Below are 21,708 nucleotides of genomic sequence, written 5' to 3'. Positions count from 1 at the left end.
GCCTTGAGGTGGCCGGAGATGAATGTCTGGAAAATTTAGATGACGATGAGTGCTTGGACGACGCGTTTCGCGACTTGTCCAATTTTCCCGGCACTGTTCCGTCCGAAGTGACTGACAGCGAAGTTCAAGCGGTAGCCGACCTCGCTGATGAGGACATTGTGGCCTGAATAGCTGGCATTCAAGACGCCGATTCCAGCGACCTGGAATCGACGAGGGCAACTGTGTTGTCGAAGAAACGCGTCCGTGCACAGCCACTGACCTGGCGTCAGCGTTCAGCCTGATTCGGCGCTGTTGTGGCGAAATGGAAGGCACTGGGCTCTCGCACCTCGACAGTCTCGAGAAGATCGAGACCGGTGTTTTGAACTTCGTTTCCCAGAGGAAATAGCAGCCCAAAATTAGTGATTTTTTTTCCACAAAATAATAAACCGCTTTCACATTGCGTGCCCATACTATGTGATTCGCGGCTGTTCCAAATGGTAAGCCATAATTTGTTTGATTGGTAGTGCAGTTTTAGCCTATATCTGTATATCGAATTTTCGCTATATCGAACTATTTTCCGATCCCCTTCGAAATTCGATATATCCGGGTTCGACTGTATTGCTAGAGAGTTTTAGTGTAGCGTACATAGAAGTACGCAAAGGCATAGTGAACACTATAAAATAGTGTCATTCATACTGCGCATGCGTGAATTGCTATTTCAAACCGAGGTTTCACATACGTTCATGTTACGTGCGCTATTTTTCGAATTTAGCTTGCGTGCTCTTGCGTATGCTAGGGAAAATAGCGTTGTCAACATGGCGGCGCCCACGTCGCCCGCTTTGGAGAGAAATTCTCAGTGTTATTGGGTTTTTAGGCATATCCATTACCCTGAAATGGAACATGTGATATTCGTTTTGCCTCCTCTTGCCGACAGCAGAACGAATGAGTGGTTAACTTGTCCTATTTTGGATTCTGTGTAATGATTCCGCCGTTCCTAACCCTAACAAAACACCACCGTCTGTGGATTGGTTTGATCTGGATTTTTACCTCAAGGTAGTCATAGCCTTGCCAAAAGTAGCTGTTTCGGCGGTCACGACCGGTCTTATGACACCAGATGGCGCCACTGCGGCCTTGGCTATTGTTGCGTTTGGGTTGTACAGTAAACTAAAAGTGCTCTTGCGACTTCCACAGTAACCTCCCGCTAAATGCTTGCGTATAACATACGTAAGTGCTCATACGCTATACTAAAAGTCTCTATTGCTGCCACAATTGCGATGTAACATCAGAGTTTGTTGCTTCGGTTTCTCTGGGAGCTAGAGCGGGATTGGCTCACGGAAACTTATCAATTGGAAAAGTGCAGTATCCTGGGACGTTACGCCAGGGCTCTGCTGTGTTGCATTTGAGACCCGGCACGTGCCGGTGACCACGTCACGTGCCGGTGACCCGCGGCACCAGTGTAGCCTGTGTTGTCTGCTCGCCAGTGATGTCAATTGTAAGGGATGCATCACCCCCCACTGATTGCACCAGAGTAGCGCTCTCTGTAGACGAGCTGGCTGTTTACCCTAGGTAAGGCTCATCAACGGCGTAACGCTGTGCAGGCTGTCAAATCAAAACCCAGAGCCTCTTCCATTAAGCGCTGCGTGTTCAATTTGTGGTAACCTGCGGTTCGAGTACTTCAACAGCTGTGCTGAAAAATCGCGTCATGGAGAAGCGCAGTCGTCGGCTAATGTTTTGCCTTGTGTACCGTATTTACCTGCATAATAGGCGCACTTTTTTTCCAGAAAATCCGGCTCAAAGTTCGGGGTGCGCCTATTCCGCGGGGTAAAATTTCCGGAAATTTTTCGACTCGCAAAATTGAACATACCGCACAAACGCACCCGTGAACGGGCCGCATCCTGTTTTCCCGAAAGAAATAATTTTTTTGAAAATATCCGTGTAAGGGTCGCACCCAAACTTTCCACGATCCATGCGGGAATAGCCTTCGAAATGCACACGCGCTTGGTCGCGGAGGCCATACACGCGCACAGAAGCTTCCATGTGCCGCCCACGGATGGCGGCCAAGATCAAGCTTATCATCATCATCAACTTTTTCGTTCGCCGTGAGCTTTCGCTATCTATATCGACATCAGCATCACCAGCTGCAGTTTTTTTATGGCCATAGTTTATGGCTGTCAAAGGGCCGGTTTCTGTCGTAGCATGTTAGTTCATCGTGGTTGTGGCTTTCTTGCACTGCCGCCGAGCGTTGCTATTTTAGCACGACGGACAAGCGCCTCAATAGCTACACGGCTGGGAGTTAGATCTCGAACACGGCAAGCGTGCGGCAGTTGCGACTGCGGCGTGCCTAAATTTTCGTATGCAACTTCTGTCGCCGCAGTTTTCAGGAAGTCGGGAAGGTTTCCGGCTGATGAAGCTTTCCAGACAGACGTTTAAAGTGAGCATCCCTGAAAACTGTGTGCGGCTGTTCCACGCGATGTCGTTGTACGTGCTCTGGGTCCGCAGCATCTGCGGTGGCAGCAGCACTATAGTGAGGACTAGTAGTAAGTTCAGCAAAAACTTTGTTAAAGTAAAGATTGTGGGGGTGGGGAGGCGTTGGCTTGCAATCGTGTAAATACAGTACTGATCACAGTGCCAAGTTCGGGGTGCGCCTATTATGTGCGGAAATATAAAAATTGGTTTTTCGCGACCGAACTGGGGGTGCGCCTATTATGCGAGTAAATACGGTATTTCTATCTGTGTGAACCTGAGGTCGGCCAAAAAGCTTGGTTGGTTCGGTAGCGTGAGACCCTGGTCAACTGTGCTTTGCAGGCTGCCCAACGCCAGATCCGGGCCCTGGTGAGCAGGAATCAGATGGTGGGCCAGGGGCCCTACCCCATGCACTCCCGGCTGGGTCCGCGCAGGGTCGGGGGCCAGCAGGGGGGTAACAGGCAGCAGCAGCAGCAGCAGGCACCCCACTCGCCCCCGTCCTCTTCCTCCTCCTCACAGCCGCCACAGCAGCAGGCCGGCTCGCCTCCCAGCAACTGAGTCCCCCAAGGGCTGACACAGCTACCCCCTCCTCCCTTTTCTCTTCTTGGGGCCACACTTCTCCCACTGTAGATGAGCAGGGCTTTATATTTTTTTTTTTATTCCTTGCATGCACACAGTTTGTTTCACTCTGTCGAGCAGTGCCCAAGTGGTTGTCCCTGAACTGGAAGTGTGCAGTTATTTTGGCATCCTTAGCCATGCTTTCTCTTGCTAGGTGCTCATTTCCGGTATCAAAGGAAACTTTTTTCAAAGGCACCTATCAGCACTTAGTTTTTAATCAGCCATGGTCACTGTAAGAGTGGCATTGTGTACAGGGGTGCATCTTTGGTGGCTGCGCCTGACGCTATGTGTTGCCCTGAAGGTGGTGTGGCAACAGCAGATCGCATTTGCCTTTATCTTTGATTTTGTCTTTGGATGGTTTTAATCTAGCGTTTGTTTCAAATCTTTGTGCAAGGCTGAGTCAGCTGTGCAAGCGTTGTTTTTGTTTTCCTGCCATGGAGCCTTATTTGGAAGGCGTTTGGAACTGTGTTTTTTTTTTTTTCTTAAGTTGTGGGCCAAGTGTTTAGTGTAAATACCATTTCCACCTTTGGCCCCAGAAATTTTCCTCGTTTTTTGAGGCGGTGTGAAGCATAGCCTCTTGGCTTGTTTGCGGTTATCTAAGTTTTTAAGAGCCCTGGTTTGGGCAAGATTGTTGTTGTTTTTGAGCATGATTTTCTTGAATTTGCGGTGCACTGCGCTTACATTTTGGGGCAGGGGGGCAGGGTTTGTGGACATTTAGAAGGTTTGGTTTTGCAACAACATTTTATTATTGAAATAGGTGCAGGCAGTGTTTTTTGCACCACCACCTCTTTCGTAAGACTCTCCTTGATGGTCTTCAGAAGAGGGGCTCTGGCATCACCAAAGACGAATGAATTCTGCATTGTACATATTGCGTGCATTCGCCTGTGCCCCCCTTGTGAGGAAGCGTGGCAGTAGGAAGTCAGCAATGATCAGTATGACGGGAAGGAAGCTGTCTTGGATGGAAAGGTGTGCCAATGCTGTGCACGGCTTTTTTTTTTTTTTCAATTTTTTGTTCTCTTTGTCTGGTAGAGAAGTGTTGGCCTCGAGAAAAGGGGGGAGGGGCTGTTTGTTGATGATGTTGTTGACCTTGTTCTTCATCAACATGTCATTTTTTTTTTTTCTCCTCTTTCTAGGAAACAAATGTGGAGAAAGTGGTTTTGAGCGGCACAAAGTGCAAGTGTGAAAGAGAGAGAGTGCTCCTGCATGGAGTAGTGATGAGGGAGGGAGTGTGCAGGAGTATATGCATTGTACCATAGACACACACACACGGAGGGGAAGGGGGAAAGAGCTTCTGGCGTACTGGAAGGAAAGTGGCCAAGGCCTGCAGCAATAGCAGCTGGTTGCTTTTGTGCGCGGCTCTTGGTGTTCCCTCCAGTAGTGACCGGGGCATGTTGAGGACGCCCTTTCCTCGCTTCCCTTCCCTTCGGGCGCAGAAGCGCGGCAACCTTGGGTTTTTTCGGGAGGGGACGGTTGCCGGGCCTTGTAGATGTCGCGTTTCTTTTTTTGTTTTTAGGCATAATGTGCGCAGCTCGAGATGGTGTCGCGTGCGGAGCGCACGCGAGAGAGCATTGTGTACAACTCTGGGTGCGGTGAGCAGCGCTCGTGACAAAAAAAAAGGAAACACCGGCTGTTCGCAAGGTGGGGGTCGTCCGCTGGCCGTTGTTGCCGTCGCCGCAGGTCTGCCCCCACCGTTTTGCCGAGCGGAGGAGTTTCAGCGGCGGGAAACACCTGCCTTTGTGTTTCCCCCTCCCTCTTTATTATTACTTTTTTTTTTTGTATAAATGTTAAATGATGAACGAGAGCTTTTATTTTTGATACTTGTTGGAGAAACTTTTTTTTTTTTGCGTGCTCGTGTGTGCGTGTGTCCCATGACAGTGTGGCGCCTTTTGCCATGACACACAAATTTTTTTTTTTTTCTTGTGATGCTCGATGACCTGATGAGACACGGGACTTTGTGTGCGATGGGAAAAAAAAAAATGGAAAAGAAAGCAAATGTCTGTCCGAGAGATGAAAACAAACAAAAAAAAAGCAAAGAAAATTTCTTGATGGTACCGGTCAGATAGTAGAAAGCGGAAAAACTTCGTGCACCTCTTCTGAATTGCCGGCGGCCTTTTTCATGCTTCTGCTGTTGTTCCTTGGACATGTTGCATATTAGAATGGTCTGTGGGGTGTAAGGTGTTCCGAGACCTCCAGTACATGCAGCGTGGGCTGCTTGTGAAGGACAAAACAAAAAGGAAGTAAGGGAAGATGAATTATTTTTGCAAGTTTCTCCAATAAGTTCAGCTAGCTGTTCCCCCACTCCTACCCTTTTTAACAGCAGTTGTGTCAGAACCAGCATCATGTCTGCCTGCTGCGCTACCTGTGGACGTTTGAGGGAAGCTAAGACCACAGGAAAACAAAAAAAGAAAAGCTCTCGTTTATTGCTGCTCTGGTTGTAGCTTGCAGAAAAAGTGTGCTCTACAAATGCTTGTCACAGGTGGGCATTCTTTTAGGCGCATGGAGTATTTGCAAACAGACCACCGTTTTTAATATTGATTTGACTAGACTGCAGCTCTAATAGATTGAATACAGCTTCCCTTAGCGGCAGGAACAGGGACATCTGGAAGCATTGCTGAATCCAGCGTGCATCGCCACTTTTCAATCCTGCTGATTTGCGAGGGTGGGGCCTCTAAAGCACACGCAACTGTTGCAAGTTATGCTTTTTCCGAGGCAAGCTGAATCTGCGCCGATGTACACCAGTTTTTATTCCAACGCCCCTCCCTCAGGATACAGACTACTGACTTTCTCACACCGTGCTACTCTCTCTCTCTCTCTGAGGATGATGTATCTAAGTACCCGAAACATTTGAGTCCACTGGTGAGGAGCACTGTTCCTGTGGTGCCTCTTTCAGGAGCTCCTCTCGAAGAATAGTGCTTCTCAATCGCTACCTCACTTGTATCATAAAAAAAAAGGGGGGGAGATTTGATTCTCCTAACCAGGAACTCCCCAGAGTTTCTCAGTGACCACCACCACCACCTAACAAATGTGAGTAAAGGCATGACGGGTGACATGACAGGCTGAGATGGACGAGCTGCCCTAGCGGTGGAAACCTGACAGTGACGCCCGCTCATCGATTCCTCCCGTGTCCCGAACTTGCCTCATTGTACACTCGGCACCACCAATGGCAAGGAGGACAGCTGCCTCGAAGGGGCGGAGGCTGTTCCTCGTCAGATTTTCCTGGTATCATGTTTCCTCAGTGCCACCGCTCTGGAGAGAGAGTTGAACTACTGCAGCGGATATTTTTTTTTTAAAAGAGAATGACAGCGTTCCTCGCACTTTCCAGCTGCATTTTTCAGGCATTGGAGTTGCGCTACACAGGGTTGCTTCTTCTCCATTTCTTTTGCTACACCCGCTCGGGCTTGGAAGGTGGCTTGTCTTGGCTATGGAAGTCGCACTTGCTTGGTTAGGCTTTTGCTAGCATTCAGCAGCAGTGAGCGTCGACCAGCAGGGAGGCCTTGGCAAAGAAATGGGGGTATTTGCAGCCTACAGTGGGTACCGAGAAAAAAAAGACTACGACGACAATGACAAATGACCATATTTCTGGAGAGGGCACCATGCCCCTTGTGCAACTGACTTGCCCGCTCTCTTCCACCTGGCACCGTTGTGGCCGCTGGTCTGGAAGAGCAGTTGAGCATTCCCTTGTGCAGTCCTTATTCTTGCTCCGTTTCTCTTTGGCAAGTGTTTGCTGCCATGTTTGGCAAGGTGACGGCAGCAGCAGCTGTAAACGGAATGATTTCTAGCAGGCCTTCCCTTGTATTGCTCGAGGGTATTGGCTTCTGTGGCACTTAGCCCTTTTCTCCTTATGGTGCCTGATTCTACACCAGCGCACTTCTTTAATTGTTTGCCCCCTAGAGTTTATATTTTTTTTTTACTTTGCTGCCCTGCAGACTGCCTGGCTCCTTGCCAGGGTCCCACTCTGCCCATAGCTTATTGCCTTATCTTGTTCGTGGCTGTTCTTACCTTGCGCTTTTTGGTTCTTAGGGTAAAGTTTGTTCCTAGACACATTGGGCCTTCTCTTTGTTGCTTTGTTTTTTTTTCAGGCCTTTGCTTGAGCTTCGACTGACTTGTTGCTGGCTGGAGCGTTTGCTTTGACAGGCACGTTGACTTGTGCCTGCCTCGGGGACATTTCTCTGATGGCAGTGTTTTGGTTCAGTGTAGCAGGGACTTCCTGCTGTTTATCCTTACTGCACTTGGCTGGCATTATGTCGCAGCTGATTGGTATGTGGCCTCAGGCTGCATTTTGTGCTAGTTTTTCTAACATTTTGTTATCCCATGGCTATTAGCAAAACACCTTTTTCAGTACTTGGCTTTTGTAGCTTGGCGTATGTTTTTGCTTGAGATGGAAGGAAGAGAATTTGGTACGCTAGTATTTGTTTCTTACACGTGTGTATTTCATTAGCTAACTCCAGTCTGCTCTTTGTGGGTTTTTTGGTAGGCAGGGCATTGTAACAGTAATATTGCGCATGAGACCAGGTCTGTGTTTAGCGTTTGGGACGCACACACACAAAAAAAAAACTCAGTGCTGCAACACAGTTCTCTTCTGCTTGTTAGTTTCGTCAAACTGTGGCCGGTTTCAGAGTGTGTACTTATTTTGTTTCCCAGCAGCAGTTAGTTGCCTCGACTTTTTTGTTTGTTACACGGAATGTAGAGTAGCCTCCATAATTGGCTGTAATGCTGTTGTCTGTGTGTGGGCTGTTCAAAGCCTTTCAGCGTGAAATGATTTTTTTGTAAGGCACGTGCCGCTAAGTTCTTGTCACTACTCTGCATGAAACCTGCAGCTTTCTTCTTTGCATCGTGTCTGAATAATGTTAGTTTGGGAGCACCACTAAATCGCATATTGTATGGAAGTGTGCAGTGCGTCACTTTATTTAAATTTTTTTTCTTCGCCTCTCTGCAGTTGGTAATGTCTGTGCCCACAGCTGTTGCTTGCCAAGATGTAACCACGGTGGCATTGTTTTTCCTCCATGCTTGAGCCTATCGGATACTGTAGCTTCAACATGATTGAAGGAAGCAATCAACAGCGTTCTCACGGGTTCTCTGCTTGTGCACGGGCTTTGCGACTATTCATTGCTGGTTCTTCTGTCACCTGGTTTCTCAGAGTACCGGTACTGGTGATGCGGTTACAGAAAACAGCTGCATGGCACAGCACTTGTGGCCATCCTAGCACTGATTCATTATCCGATGGCGAAGAACTTGCTACCAAAGCCTCGCATATGGTGCGCTGCACTCGAACCGACAGTGATTCAGTTCTGACATTGCCAGAATTGGGGTATATGGCTGCACCTTTGGCTGGCTGCGTGGCGTTCCAAGAAAATTTGCAGGTGGTCTGTGTTGTCCTCAATTATATCTAGCCCTTATTGTTCCGTTTTTTTTCCTAGCATGTGCTTAAAATGTGGCAGTATACTATAAGTTTCTGTTGGCATAATTATAGAATTGGCTTTGTTTCTGTGCAACAATTTTTATTTCCCCTCTCTCGAAGTGTACATGTATGAGAGTCTGGATGCAATACAGGTCTTTTTTTATATATGTTCATGTGTGTGGATGTGTGTTTTTGTGCCTGACACAGTGCTGCTAGTCCAGACAGTTGAGGTGATGACTCTAAAAATGGAGTGAATGGCTCATTGTGAACAGCATCATGGATTGTCATGGGAACTCTATGGACATGGACGTGGGAACTGCATGGAAGGTGCTTGGGCTGACATGAATGCCTATCTTGCTTGCATTCTTAGAATAGGTGCATTGTAAAATAAGGCGACTAGTACACAAAATTCACTGCAGACAACATTACTGAGCTTCTTATTGACTTGAAGGATAGTCTTGTTTTTCAAATGTGTGAAGTGGGCTCATACAAATGCACATGGCTTAGGCAGGGCGTTTTCTTTTGCTCTAAAACTCTAAAAGCAGCAAGCAATTTCACTTGGTAGGGTGCCCGTCAGTTCGGCAACATACGTCGCAATTCTGCTTTTCACGTTTGGCAACATCGCCCTTTACGCTAGCTGCAGAACTGGTAAGTGTGGCGTACTGTTGTCGCAAATCGGGGTGATGAGTCCCCAACTGCTGAAGGGGAACGCTTTCGCGTGCAGGTTCGAAGAACAAACGAATCAAACAAAACGAAGCCGTGTTTATATTTTAAAGGAAAGGAGCCAATAAAAGAAACGAAAACACCAAGGAAAACACTAGAAACACTTAAGAGACGAAAAGAGAGTTCACCGGTTACAAAGCGTCGATGATACAAGGGAAGTCACTGGCAGCTCGAACCCAACGTCTGACCGCTGCCACTTCCACGCTTGAACGACCAGACTTGTGCTGCAGTGTCTTCCTGAAGCAACCTCGGTTGCTGACACGGACTGCGCTCTGATGTCCGACGCACCACCGCCGACACGCCGAGTTCCAAAAATCCCTTGACAGTGTAGTGTGCACATCACAACTGAGTGGGATTTTAATCGCTTATATCGCATGAGACGTGAAGGGACACTGAAGGAGAATACTAATGCTAGGCTGACAGGTTGTAAAGTCTCGTGGTAACAAGTGTCATTTTTACCCAAAGCGGCTGATCAAGCCAGAAAATTGTGTCATTGTGAAGTACAAGTGGCAATACAGCTCGTAAATTAGTGCAGCTGTACTTGACGTGCATCCTTGGCCGGAAGTTTCAGCTGGGATTATTTTGGCAACGCGGGCACATTTATGCGCTGAGGAGTTAACGAGGAAGGACCTAGCTATCCGCCTAGCGAAGTGCCTTGCTTAGTTAGCAGTTCCCATTTAGTGCTTCTGTAGCATGAATTCGATTTGTACCGAAAGTTTTTATAAAGCGTCCGCGCTGCAAACAGTGCAATGGCAAATACAGTTTCGGCCGAGATCAGGGGGTAGTCGTGTCGGCTGTTGTCACGCAGCCGTCACCCCAAGCAACCTGCGTGGACCGAAGTTGACATATCCACTTGCTGTATGCGCCCATAATGCAAGCCCATTTTCATTTACCCGACTTTCCAGGGGATGGATGCATCGTGAGGTGGTAACCATGGACAGGGGGACCGTTCCAGTTACGTACGCTATTGTTCGATTCACTATAGGCATTAAATTCGGTCGAGCAAGCTTCGACGCCTAGTGAAATGGCTGGCAGTTGCCTAAACTGGGAGCTGGAAGATCACGTCTCGTGCGTTTTGCTTCGGAAATTTGTCGCCCAACCTCATTCACCGAACTTTGCCTGAGTTAACTTTGACCCACTCTTTATCCAGTTTTCGAATTAACCGTTCGTATTCCCGCGTACCTGAAGTAGCTGGTGACGTCACACTATCGCCTCGCGTCGAGAAGCGGAACCAACTTGGAGCAAGCGCATATCGTAGGGCGCCGAAGCCGATAGCCCTGGCTTGCTCTTTGTAGAAAGCTTAGAGGAGTAGGTTGGGTGTTACTTTGGGCCCGCATTGGTATTCCCTGTGGTGCGCCTCTGGAACGCCTTTAGTTGGAGGTCCCTGCTTAGGAGATGGGGACCTTTACGTACGCGGACTGTCCAGGCCGACGATCGGCTTAGGTGGTGCTGTGCCGTAGCTTTTTACCGCAAACTGGATGCCGCTTTCACGACAAACCATCGCCGCAAGCTTGTGCTGCAAGCCCCGAAGTAATATGCCGGAAGTGCGCGACCCTGTGTATACTGCAATTCACAGCTGCCCGTGACAGAAGCCACAGACGCTGTGCACACAAGGCTTTCGACACGGCCTTCCACGCGGCGTTGCTGGAGGCACTGCAGGAGGCCTACCCAGGCATGAGAATAACTTTATGAGGACGTTCCTAGTAGGCCGTATATTCGAAACACAATCTGGCCGAAAGTGACAGCGCCAAGGGGTGGTGTCCGCCACCCCCCAAATTTGCAGGCCCTTATGAAAAAAATTTCTCAGCGCTTCCTTCAGCCCTCGTTAGACGCCCTCTTCGGTCATTGGGTATGCGAAGCTATCGCCGCTATATTTTGTTCATTTCGTAGATATTTTTTTATCTTTTTAGCAGCTAAATGCCAGAGCGGCATCATGGCCAAAATTTTGACTTCCCCCCAAGCTATATAGATCCTGGCGCCGTCCCTGTCTAGCCATTCGGACACAGCACCATCAACCTCTCCGGCGTCCTTCAGGACCTCTCTCCCCAATTCTCTTCAATGACCAAGGGCGTCGCCTCGATACCCTAGGTTCGCGTCACTGTATACGCCGACGTCACAATCAAGATGGTGGCTGGCGGCAGTCCCACCTCTGACGAAGCCGTGGAATTTTTGCAATGGCCTCTGGACACTTCCAAAACGCTATCTCCCACCGGCATGGAAGTGTCTGTGGCTATGTCTCACTAGGCTGTGCGCTGCAATAGTGCGATCGAGTGCCCCCGAGGGCTGGCTGCGTATCCTGGGCGTGCCCTTCCACGAGAACGGAGGAGACCAAGAGTGGTTCAAGCAGCGCAAACCACGTAGCGACTACTGTTGTACTCGATCTGTCGCATCTCCAAAACGTTCAGCGGCGCTTCCCATGACATACCGCGTCACGAGGGCATCCGGCTAGTGCGCTACGTGCGGCTATGTGCTAATGTCCCTCGGGCCCTCATTGGACCTCCACGCACGCACTCTGCGACTCTATGAATCAAAATGGGCTTGCGTTGACATTCAGCAGAAAACCAGCACCCCTGTCACGGTGCAGAGCGGGTACCCGGCCACTTGGGACACCCCGGAAACGCGCGCCCATGAGCTGGGGAGTCTGCGGGGCCCGCCCGCATTGTTGCACTCAAAATTTTGACAAGGAGCGCCGACGTCTCGACCTTCAAGCGACGGTGCCGGTAAACCCCGATGGCCCCGGGCATTTCCCGAGGGCCGCTCCCACTGCTCCCCGCGGGAAAGGCCCGGAGGCAGAAGGGCCTTCAGGCTTGACTCGTCCAATGGGCTGTCTGGGTCGCCGAGGCGCATACGCTCTTGGCCATCCGGCGCGGTTTATCTGCTGCGTTATGAGGAGCTCCGCCCTTCCTACTGAAGTTTTTCTGCCCCGATGGTCGCAAGTGTTGCTAAATTGTATTCCCATTTCTGCTTCGCCATCACCGCTGTCTCCACGTGGTGGCAACAGTCCGGGAGCGGCCCATTAGGCGGACCAGTCCAACCCCAGACGGCGTACGTGCAAACGTCGCAAGCTGTTGCGATGCTTCCCATGCAGTATGCGAGCTGCCAAACTGTGAAGCCGGGTATTTCGCACATAGTGTGGTCGTGCTTACTACGCGTCCACTCATTTGACGAGCGGGTTCGCACGCGCAGTTGGCATAACGAGACCTTAGACTCGCTGTGGAGCTTGGTTTCGGTGTCCTCTATTAGGGGAATTATTCATCATCAGCCTATGTGGGGGTGCCGGTTACGTGCTTTGACTGAGTACTTGAGTAAGACCTCCGCCGCTGGCTCTCCGTCAAATGTTGAGGCTCCACACATACCTTGAGTTTTTCAGCTTTGCTTGTGTAGTAGTGTTTTCGCACTTAAATAAATACAGCAGTTGTATACATTCCTCTTAAGGGTGTTGGGATTCAGGTAGCGTGGTTGGGCAGGGGGAGGGGCGAGGAAGTCTGAGACATGGTAAAGATGAAGAGGCGAGAAGACTTAAGTCAAAATGAGAGGCAGGAGAGCCTTGCGAGCAGCCGTTCAGCACACACATCAACACACATCACTGCTGTTTTTAAAGCCTGCCTCAACCCTGGGTCCCTAGATGGGGACAAGTTTTTTCACAAGTGTGCGCGAGGAAGATGCAGAGATGCCTCTTCTCGGGGCATTCGCAAACCGGTTCCGCTGCCGCTTCCACCGTGCTATCGCCTGCGAGCAATATGCTCACGTGCAGGGACAAAGCCTAGGTGGCTTTGGCAGGGAGCCCCTTTTCGCTCCGATACCTCCTGCCCGCTTGGCCCTGCCCCCACGCGAACATGGAACATCTCATTTTCGCTTGCATCATAGCCATCCGTTCTACCCCAACTCCACCCTCTCCACTGGCTGGTGAAGCTGGCCTCGGCCGCTTGCGTTAACCGGTTGGCTCTTGTCCGCTTGGCTTAAGAGCACATTTCACCTCTGGTAGTCTTGTTGTGGTTGTTGCCTCTGAAGCGATGATACATACCCACGGTGGGGGATTGGCCAGGGTTTGGTGTAAATCCAAACAGGATGCTTATCTCAAGGAGCTCATAAATAAAAATGAAATCTGGGAAAACAAATGACGAATTTGGGGGTATTTTGCGGAGGTTGGACTGAAAATCGAGGAAACAGAGGTGAGTTTTAGATTAAATTAATTTAAAAACAATTATAAATAATTATAAAAGATCTCTCGGTCTCCTTAACACAACTGTGAAGAAGTTCACCAGCTTGCACCGAAGGGGAGGAGGACGGGAAGAGTAAACGGTAGCCCTAATTGCGCGAGGGGAATTTGCAAATACTCAATTCTCTGCCGTGCAAACCGCCGGCAGGAGAGGATTACATGGTTTAAGGATTCAACGTCCCCGCATAGCGCACGTAGATTCGACGGCGTGAACTCAGAACGGCATAAATAAAGACTGAGACGAGGAATCCTGCAGCGCAACAACAGCATGGAAACCTCACATTGCCTTGAAGCACATCAACGAACGTTCGATGGGAATTTTAAGCGTTCATAGTCCGCTGTAGCAAGGATGCATGCGCTCATGGCTCAGGTTCTGGTGCAGTTAGAAACGTTCATAACGGGACGTAGTCAGCAGGGCAAGGCTTAGAACGACGTGGGCAACAAGCCCATTGATGGCTGATTTCGCTAATAGATCGGCCATCGAATTCAAAGTAATGGCACAAGGCCCTGGAATCTACTGAAAACGCACTTCTTGCACATGAAAGGGTACAAAGTACATTACGGATCGGTGCATGAAACTAGTCCTTGAGCTTTCAAGCGCTGCCAAGGCTGAAAGACAATCCGAGAATAATGATATGAGATAGATAGCGAGGAACTTTATGAAGGGCCAAGCCAATAGCGAGTAATTCAGCCGCAAAATCTGGCGTATAATCTGGGACCCGGATAGAATAACTTCAATCTAGTGCGTGGATAAACACCTGCTGCTTTTTCGCCATGTTGCGAGACATCTGTGAAAATAACTGCGTGGCTCGGATACTGGAACAGATATTCTTCCAGGAGACCATTAAGCACATCTGCAGTCAAGTTCTTTGCATATTGCTGCACGTACATATGGTCGAAGCAAACAGCTGGAGCAGCATTCACATTGCAAACGCATTGCACGGACCTAAGCGAGACTGCAATTCTAGACAACAGGTACACTCTAAACACAAATTTAGGCAGCTTGTTTTGCGGCTAAGGTTCATCTAGAAACAAAGCTGGGTTTGTCAAAAAAAAAAAAAATGGGAGACCCACTTTAGGAATAGGCTTAAGGAAGCAAGACCTACTGAGCTCAAGTCCCCGTAAGAAGGTGCGCATTGTGAGAACTGGAAGCGAGAGTTTCAAGTCTCGTACCGAGGCTTTCAGTAAGAGGACAAAATTTGCCACTTATTTTTGCAAGCCTAGGCAAAGCCGTAGAGCGCGCCTCTCCAAAAGCACCAGAGATTGAATTTGTATCTAGTAAAACCGGAGAACAGAACACAACCGAACTCCAAAATTAGTGTTATGTAAGTCTTATAGAGAAATAAAAGAGAGTCTCTGCGCATACCAAATTCCTTATTGCTGATTCGCATCAGGCGACCGAGAGCCCGATTACCTTTCAGGACAATACTTTTGTTATGAGGTCGCCAGTCTAAATGAGGGTCGTATTTTACATCTAGGTATTTTAAGGATTCAACTTGTGGGATTTGGGCGCCACGATATAGCAGGAAGATATAAAGGGGAGACGCTGGTGAGAAAACGATAACGGATTTGTTCACGTTGAGAATTAAATGTAACTTACACAGCCATACTTCGAGGGCATTCAGGTAGGCTTGCAATAACTGGTACAGTGAATGAATATCCCTAGCAGATTCGAAAAAGGCTGCGTCATCCGCCAATGATTTCACCCTGAATAGGTATGTCCAGTATGATTATGTTAAACAGTAAATGTGACAGGACCGATCCCTGAGCCACACCTCTAGTCTGAGAAAAGGTTTCGTATGTAAAGGAGCCGCCGGAACAGAAGAAGCGTCTATCTTTTAGGAATTTCTGTACCCATGCAAGAATGTAAAAAGGCGGCCGAATTTCGTCAAGATTGTTCAAGAGTATTGAATGCTCTACGCTGTCATATGCTTTGGCGATATCCAAAGGGACTAAAGCCGCTACCTGTTTCGTCTCCATTGCAACCCTAACTCTGCTTTCCAAAGCACTCTCCACGACACTCTATATGAGAAGCACTGAAGGCTTGCAATGCTATAACGTGATGATGATGATGATGATGTCCTCAGGCTTAATAGCACATACCCACGGCGGGGGATTGGCCAGGGTGATCTGTTAGACGGCTGTGTTTCAATTCGTCGTCTTCGTCAACCTTCACTCGCTGGTTTTGTCTTCGAAGTACAAACGCCAACGGTGCAGATCCGTGTTTCGTCGCGCTGTTTCTTCCTTTAAATACATTACCGACTAGCCCGGAACCTTGCTCTTCTGAGCCCCTGAAGCCATTGCACATACCCGCGGTGGGGGATTGGCCAGGGTTTGCAGTTAACAAGTTCACCGAAGTTGAAAAAGGAACACAGGTTTTTGAACGTCCGTTTGAAAGGTTTTTGAGATGAAACAAACGAAACTGCACTAAAAGAAAAACGTATGCGTTGCAGGAAAGGTTTACCACATTTCCGGTAGCCTCGCCCCTCGGCCACGTCCTTTGGCTGCTGAATGGACCATCGCTTTCACTCTTATTTTCATCGAATCGGGTGGTGAGCACGGGCTACCTGCTTGCATTGGAGTATTGAGGAGACGCAGCTATCAACCGCTTCTTTTCCAACTGAACACACTTAGAAATGACAGCGCTTGTGTGTGTGTGTCATTTCTACGTGTGTCCGTGTTTCGTCGCGCTGTTTCTGCCTTTAAAGGCTTCAGGGGCAACATCAACAACGTAATTAGCGCACTGGATGCTGGTTGTGTCAAGAAACAGGTGAAGAATGACACGTGCTAGCGGAGTTGAACTACGTCGGCACGTTCAGCTGTAGTGTACCGAACGCGTTCGATTTGATTTGTTTTATAATATCCCGCTAGACGTAGAACTTGCCGATTAATAGAATAAAGTCGGATGCAGAGGTCATACGAACTGTACAACGTGCACTCGCCCTTCCGCATTCAGTTACAGCTTTGCACGGCTAGCATATACGCCCGTCGTCGTGATCAGCACCGCTTCCAGGCTGCTTGCGACAGGAAGAAGACGAAGAAGAAATTGGAACGCCATGGCCGCAACGTCGGGCGCAATGTGAGCGGCTCATTTGATGAATCTAAGCTGGTTTCTCTGTTCTGTGCAAAAAGCAAACTCTGGAAGATGCATCTGTAACAACTGCTGCATATGACGAGCAGCTACCGGCAAGTTTGCGGCCACTATTGGATGTAAGCGTGGTTGCAAGGGAAGCTAAGAGCAGCGTGTCTGACCGTTCGAATTGGGACGCAAAAATGAATGCTTTGTGCGTTTGTCTGCCGCCTCCACTTCGTCGGCATGTTGGACCTTTTGCACGCAAGTCTCAGAGGCTCTTGTAGTCACTCCTGAATTCTTGTAGTGGTTCTTTCCTGAATTCGCCTCGATAAGACCAGGACCTGGCGATGAAGCAGCACTGAGTGTTGTCATGTAAGCAGTGCTTTCTTTTTTAACTTACACGGAACCTTCACGTCCTGCTCCTGTGTTGCTACAATATAACCCCAAATAGGTATACAGGTTTCGAGGAGGAGACTAGTTCGCATATGTACAGCATCTTTTTGTGCACTGCTTTTTTTAAAACAGAGTGTGCTTGCGTTAATAAGGTATATCCTGATGAAGAAATATGACGCCGTATTCGCCTGTCGGTGCTTGATATTTGACAACTTCCTTCGCAGTGACGAGAACGCACCTTCGAACGGCCTGCCGGTCCACGGGCGAGAAGTACCGCAAGCCGATGATGGGGAGATGCCCATGCAGGCACTAATAGAAAGGTGCGACGCATCTTTGGGACTCCCCCAACGAGGCAGATTGTAAAAACCACGGTTTCCTTGATGCGAGTGCCGGAGCTCTGCTAGAGCGGGGAGACCTTTTGTTCGGCCATTTGCCATTTTGGTTAGGGAACTTTAGCCGCGCGATTTTTTTTGTAGTCTCTACATTTCCACGTGAAATAACTTGACGTCATAGCAACGGTATCAGGTTTCAGTTCGGCCGCCCGCAGAATGACGAAAAAGAGAACTGGTCGTATACATTTCTCCAATTTACGAACATCCGGAGCACTCGGGGCATACACGGTGTTTTCAAGAAGAGTCGTTGGTGTAGTAAAAGGATGGTGACAAGAAAGGCAATGAATACGAGAAACAAAGAAATGCTTCCTGGACTGTGGCCAGGAGTGGCTCTTACTTACAAACCTTAGAATTTCCTCTCAATAAGTGGCAGCGGTCAATTTTTAGAACATGCCACCTCCTCGAGTCGAGCGGGATATTGCTCGCATCGAACGTCGATGCTGCTCATTTTCCTACGTTTCATGCGCCGTAAGAATATCATGCAGGTACCCCACGCTTACCACCGCCTTTTAGAGGCGATAGTAAAGTTATGTACAATTACATGCCCCGTTTTATTGTCCTTGTGGGCGGCGGCCTTGAAGTGTGAGCACATTTATGTGATTATATATACTTTAAGCTAGCCTAAAGGTTCTTTTTCCTTGCGTTTCCTATTCGCATGTCTTGACTGCAGTAGAAAGTACAGTTCTTCTTATTTCAAGTAACGTGTACCGGCCTACACCATGCGCAGGGCGTACCAGGTGCAGAGCAGCGTGGCGCACACTATGTTCGCCGCTGTTATTCTGACGCTTCTTGTCATCTTCGGCGCAGCCGTCTACTTCGTCTTCGAAACGCACGGTGAGCGACGCGAAGAAGAGTGCAATGTAGTGCAGAGTCACTGCGTAAAATATTATGGTGTTAAAATTTACAATTTCCTGTTCTTCGCGCAGCTATCATGAAATTGCGTAAGTCATGCTTTCTCACTATACCATCTTGTTATGGTCCTCTTCGGCAGATACTTAACTGCTGCCGACATTGCATCTTTTGAAACTTCATTTCGCGCCAAAACGTTTCTGTCAGTGCACGTTAAAGAACACCAGGTGGTCGACATTTCAGGAGACCTTCACTGCGGCCTCCCTCATAGTCTGAGTCCCCCAATAAACCAAACCGTTTCTCGATCACAGGTGACTGTTCACTCCCTGGCACATGGTATCAAGTTTTAGCTGTGTTAACGCATGCCTGCACGCGCTAACTCGCGCACACAACTGGAGCATGATTGTGTTTCTTAATGGTACTCTAAGTTGTGTGAAACACTTTTCTCACAAAACACCAATGTAATCATGCTTTGTGCCAAGCCGCTGGCACGCGGATTATAGCGTCACCGTATCACCGCTCTCGAGAAATTGACTCGGAGCTTGCCTAACGTATTACTGGTGCCTTTGGAGCCATTTCCATGCAGCATTTGAGCTTGCCAGATACGTCCAGTTCGTCTAGATGACAGTTTGTCTACCTAGAAGTCCTGACTAAAGAATATGTAACTTTATTGACGATTCGAGTACACGATGAGAAAGAAGCCCGTTGACACGAAACACAAGAAGAGGGCACAGCGCTCGGCCGCAAGTAACAACTGGAAATTTACATGCAGACGGCAAAACTTTTGGAGGGTAGGTAACGAAGGTAATGGAAAATAAAAACGGTGCAGCAACTGTATAGCGCCTAAATGTGCACTGCTGTCAAGTTTATTACCGACGATCGTTTCTCTCAACAGGCTATAATTCAGCGTCTACAGCTAAAGGTAAGCATGCGCTTGTTTAACGTTGGGTTTGGAGAAAAGCAAGCCTTTTTTATCTCGTTATGAACTTTTAAAGCTCCAGGATTTGCACGCAACGACTGCTGTCGATTAGATGTAGATTAGATAGACGTTTAGATATATGGCTGGTGCTCGTGGTTACCGTTGGGAACAGTATTCACGTAAGAGTCCTTTGCTGATCTCTGGTCACGTGACTATGGAGCTAAAGTCTAAGCAGAACTAAGCCACTCTTTCTGACGTTCACCAAAGGAGAGACCCAGATTTCTTGATGACGGAAGCAGCTGCACTCGTACTCTTACTCTCCTCTGCTGCCGAGGGTGCCGATAGTGTACACTAATTAGGGCGTTCGTCTGATATTTATTTGCAAGTCAGTTTCGCCTGTGCCTGTTCTGGAGCAATACCGGTCCTCGAAGTTCATTAATGAATAGCGAGTTTCGAAATGTCGCTTGAGAAGTGACCTCATTACTTATCGTTAATTTTCTCTAAAATTACCCAGTTAATTTATTTTGTGAGCGTGCCCTGTCAAATATAGATATACGTTTCAGAATACAAGTGAGACCTCCGCGCTGTAGGAAATGCAGTCGCAATAAAGAAAAGAGTCAGGATATGTAAAGCGCATATACCTCTCCCGCGTTACGCGCGAAAAGCATAGAGCATGCCCCTGCAGGTGCGCAAAATCTCTTTTCATGCGGCTCATGGAATTCCTAATTATCTTTGGGAACTCTGAAATTGGCAAAATCTCCCGTCTTGACATTTTGCGATGGCTGGGCCGGCAATCTCGCAAGATAGAAGAGAATTTCGCGAAGGGAATAAATGTGCTTGCAAGCAGCTCCAAAAAGAGGTTATTTCGGTCTCTTATCTATGGAGTCAGCATGATGGCAAGGAGAGGCCAAGAACAGCACGGTCAGATAATCGTATATTCCACTGGATTGCTGCTGTCTTGTGCTCTTCGAAGATGCCAACGCGAACCCGCTCTCATCGTTTGAGGTACAAGGGTAGCGGCCACTGGTGCCATCTTGTTTGCAATCTATGCATGACGTAGTACAAGCTACATACCCATCAATTCGAGACAAAAGCATTTTTGAGCGGAAAACCGTTTATGAACACAGCTTTTTCACATAATGTAGGATTATATTGATTGATTAACAACGCATATATTGATTAACAATCAATACATGCGCAGATCAGCCGACGCAACCTTGTATTTTTTTCTATTCACGTTTTTGCTATCGTCAAAAGCGTTCCACATTGACTTTCTATGGCGGTCTTAACTGTTCGATGCGATCGATGGAAACACTTTAAAAGAAAGGTTTTGCTGTTTTGCTAGATATCAGAATAATGGACCATTACTTTAAATATTTCCATAAGAGTCTCTGACAATTTCACAATTTTCAAAATTTTTGCCCGAGAAAGCTGGACCTGCGATGGCCAGTGACTGAGGTCACCTCTAGGCGTCATAGAAGCGTGGCTCCTTTCTTAGCGGCAGAAAATACGCGCACATATCTGCGGCCACCACGGCAGCCTTGGCCCTATGCGCGTTCGGCGTAGAGCTCCGTGCGGAGACCCGCGGCCTGTACTCTCCAGCCTCGGCGCCGTCGTCGCCGGTGCTGTGCTGCTACTACGACCCCGCGTGGTCCGACGAGACTCGGCGTGGCGCCTGGGCCTACGACCTGCAGCGCCACTTCCCCCACGAGCACTGCAGCCACGCCGTATTCCTGGGCGCCCGGTACAGGAACCGAACGATCGAGCTGCCCGACCAGGCCTCAGGTGGGTAGGGACAGCTACACTAACCTCATTAAATTCCGAAGGCAACGAAGATTGGGGCATATCCTAGAAAATGCTTGCTAGAGCAAGGGCTCTAAATCAATAGCAAGGAGTGGCGTTCCTTTGGTTCCGTCCCGTTCTTTCAGCTAACAGTTCCAATAAGTACCTGCTAGTTCGGATAGAGTAAATTGAGAAACCTTCTGCACTGTGTGGGACCCTCCCGCGTAATAATTTCGGCATGCCATCTGAACGCACCTGGAATGCATTTAAACTCTTGTCGCTTGTGGGCTATGATTAGCGAGTTTGAATTCAGCCTTAGAATGAATTGGCGTGGGAGTCCCGCTGAGATCGGCGAGCAGTTTTTGAGTGACTCCTTCTACGCACATCATACGTTTCGGTAGTGCTCTGAAGGCTTCTCCTTTCTAGACATGTTTGGAAGTCGCAGATTCGGAACTCAGCCACTATCACCTTTCTCCTTGCTTTAGAACACGGTTTGTAACAACAGTCAAGTTAGAGCATGCTCGCTGTCTGCCTGCTTCCGTTCATGGTAGCACCACTGGCGAGCTTCCTGTCCATGAGGCGGCGTGGCCTGTCCGTCATGGCGTCCGTGCTTGTGGTGGACATTTCTGAGGCGGCGCAAGACACCGGGGATTTCGCCGCTAACATGGGCACGTGGCTGCGGCAGCAAGGCTTCCAGGGGCTAGAGCTCGACGTTGGTCACAAAACTCCGGCCGTGGGCTACGACGCGCTAGTAAAGGCAAGTCGGCGAGACATTCAATCTTCTCCTAGCTGCCTTCTTGTGCACCGGACATCTCAGGGACATCTTAAGCGGTACTATAGCTTGAAGCATAACCAGAAGCTCGCCTTGAAATAACATTGAGGACGCTTAAGTCACCTTAA

At 48.7% G+C, this 21,708-nt stretch overlaps 2 protein-coding genes across 3 annotated transcripts in view; both read left to right on the top strand.

The window, feature by feature from the left end:
- Imp (IGF-II mRNA-binding protein) overlaps nt 1–8,629 on the top strand; it is a 38,747-nt gene extending 30,118 nt beyond the window's left edge. For both annotated transcript variants that reach the window (XM_089545537.1, XM_089545536.1), the window contains exon 14: nt 2,785–8,629. In XM_089545537.1, the coding sequence (XP_089401663.1) occupies nt 2,785–3,000 (216 nt within the window). In that variant the 3' untranslated portion in view covers nt 3,001–8,629. The remainder of the gene's footprint in view (nt 1–2,784) is intronic.
- An 8,487-nt stretch (nt 8,630–17,116) lies between these two features.
- On the top strand, nt 17,117–21,682 carry LOC149342983 (uncharacterized). Its single transcript, XM_089546858.1, has 6 exons — nt 17,117–17,186; nt 17,986–18,092; nt 18,185–18,199; nt 19,003–19,029; nt 20,593–20,811; nt 21,360–21,682. Exons 1-6 carry the CDS (start codon nt 17,161–17,163, stop codon nt 21,680–21,682), a joined length of 717 nt encoding a protein of 238 aa, XP_089402984.1. The 5' UTR covers nt 17,117–17,160.
- The last annotated feature ends 26 nt before the right edge of the window (nt 21,683–21,708 follow it).

Source organism: Amblyomma mixtum, chromosome 5, assembly GCF_055824585.1.
Source record: "Amblyomma mixtum isolate Tamu chromosome 5, ASM5582458v1, whole genome shotgun sequence".
NCBI lineage: Eukaryota > Metazoa > Arthropoda > Arachnida > Ixodida > Ixodidae > Amblyomma > Amblyomma mixtum.
The sequence above is the reverse complement of the archived record's forward strand: the minus strand, read 5'-3'. Positions and strand labels throughout refer to the sequence as shown.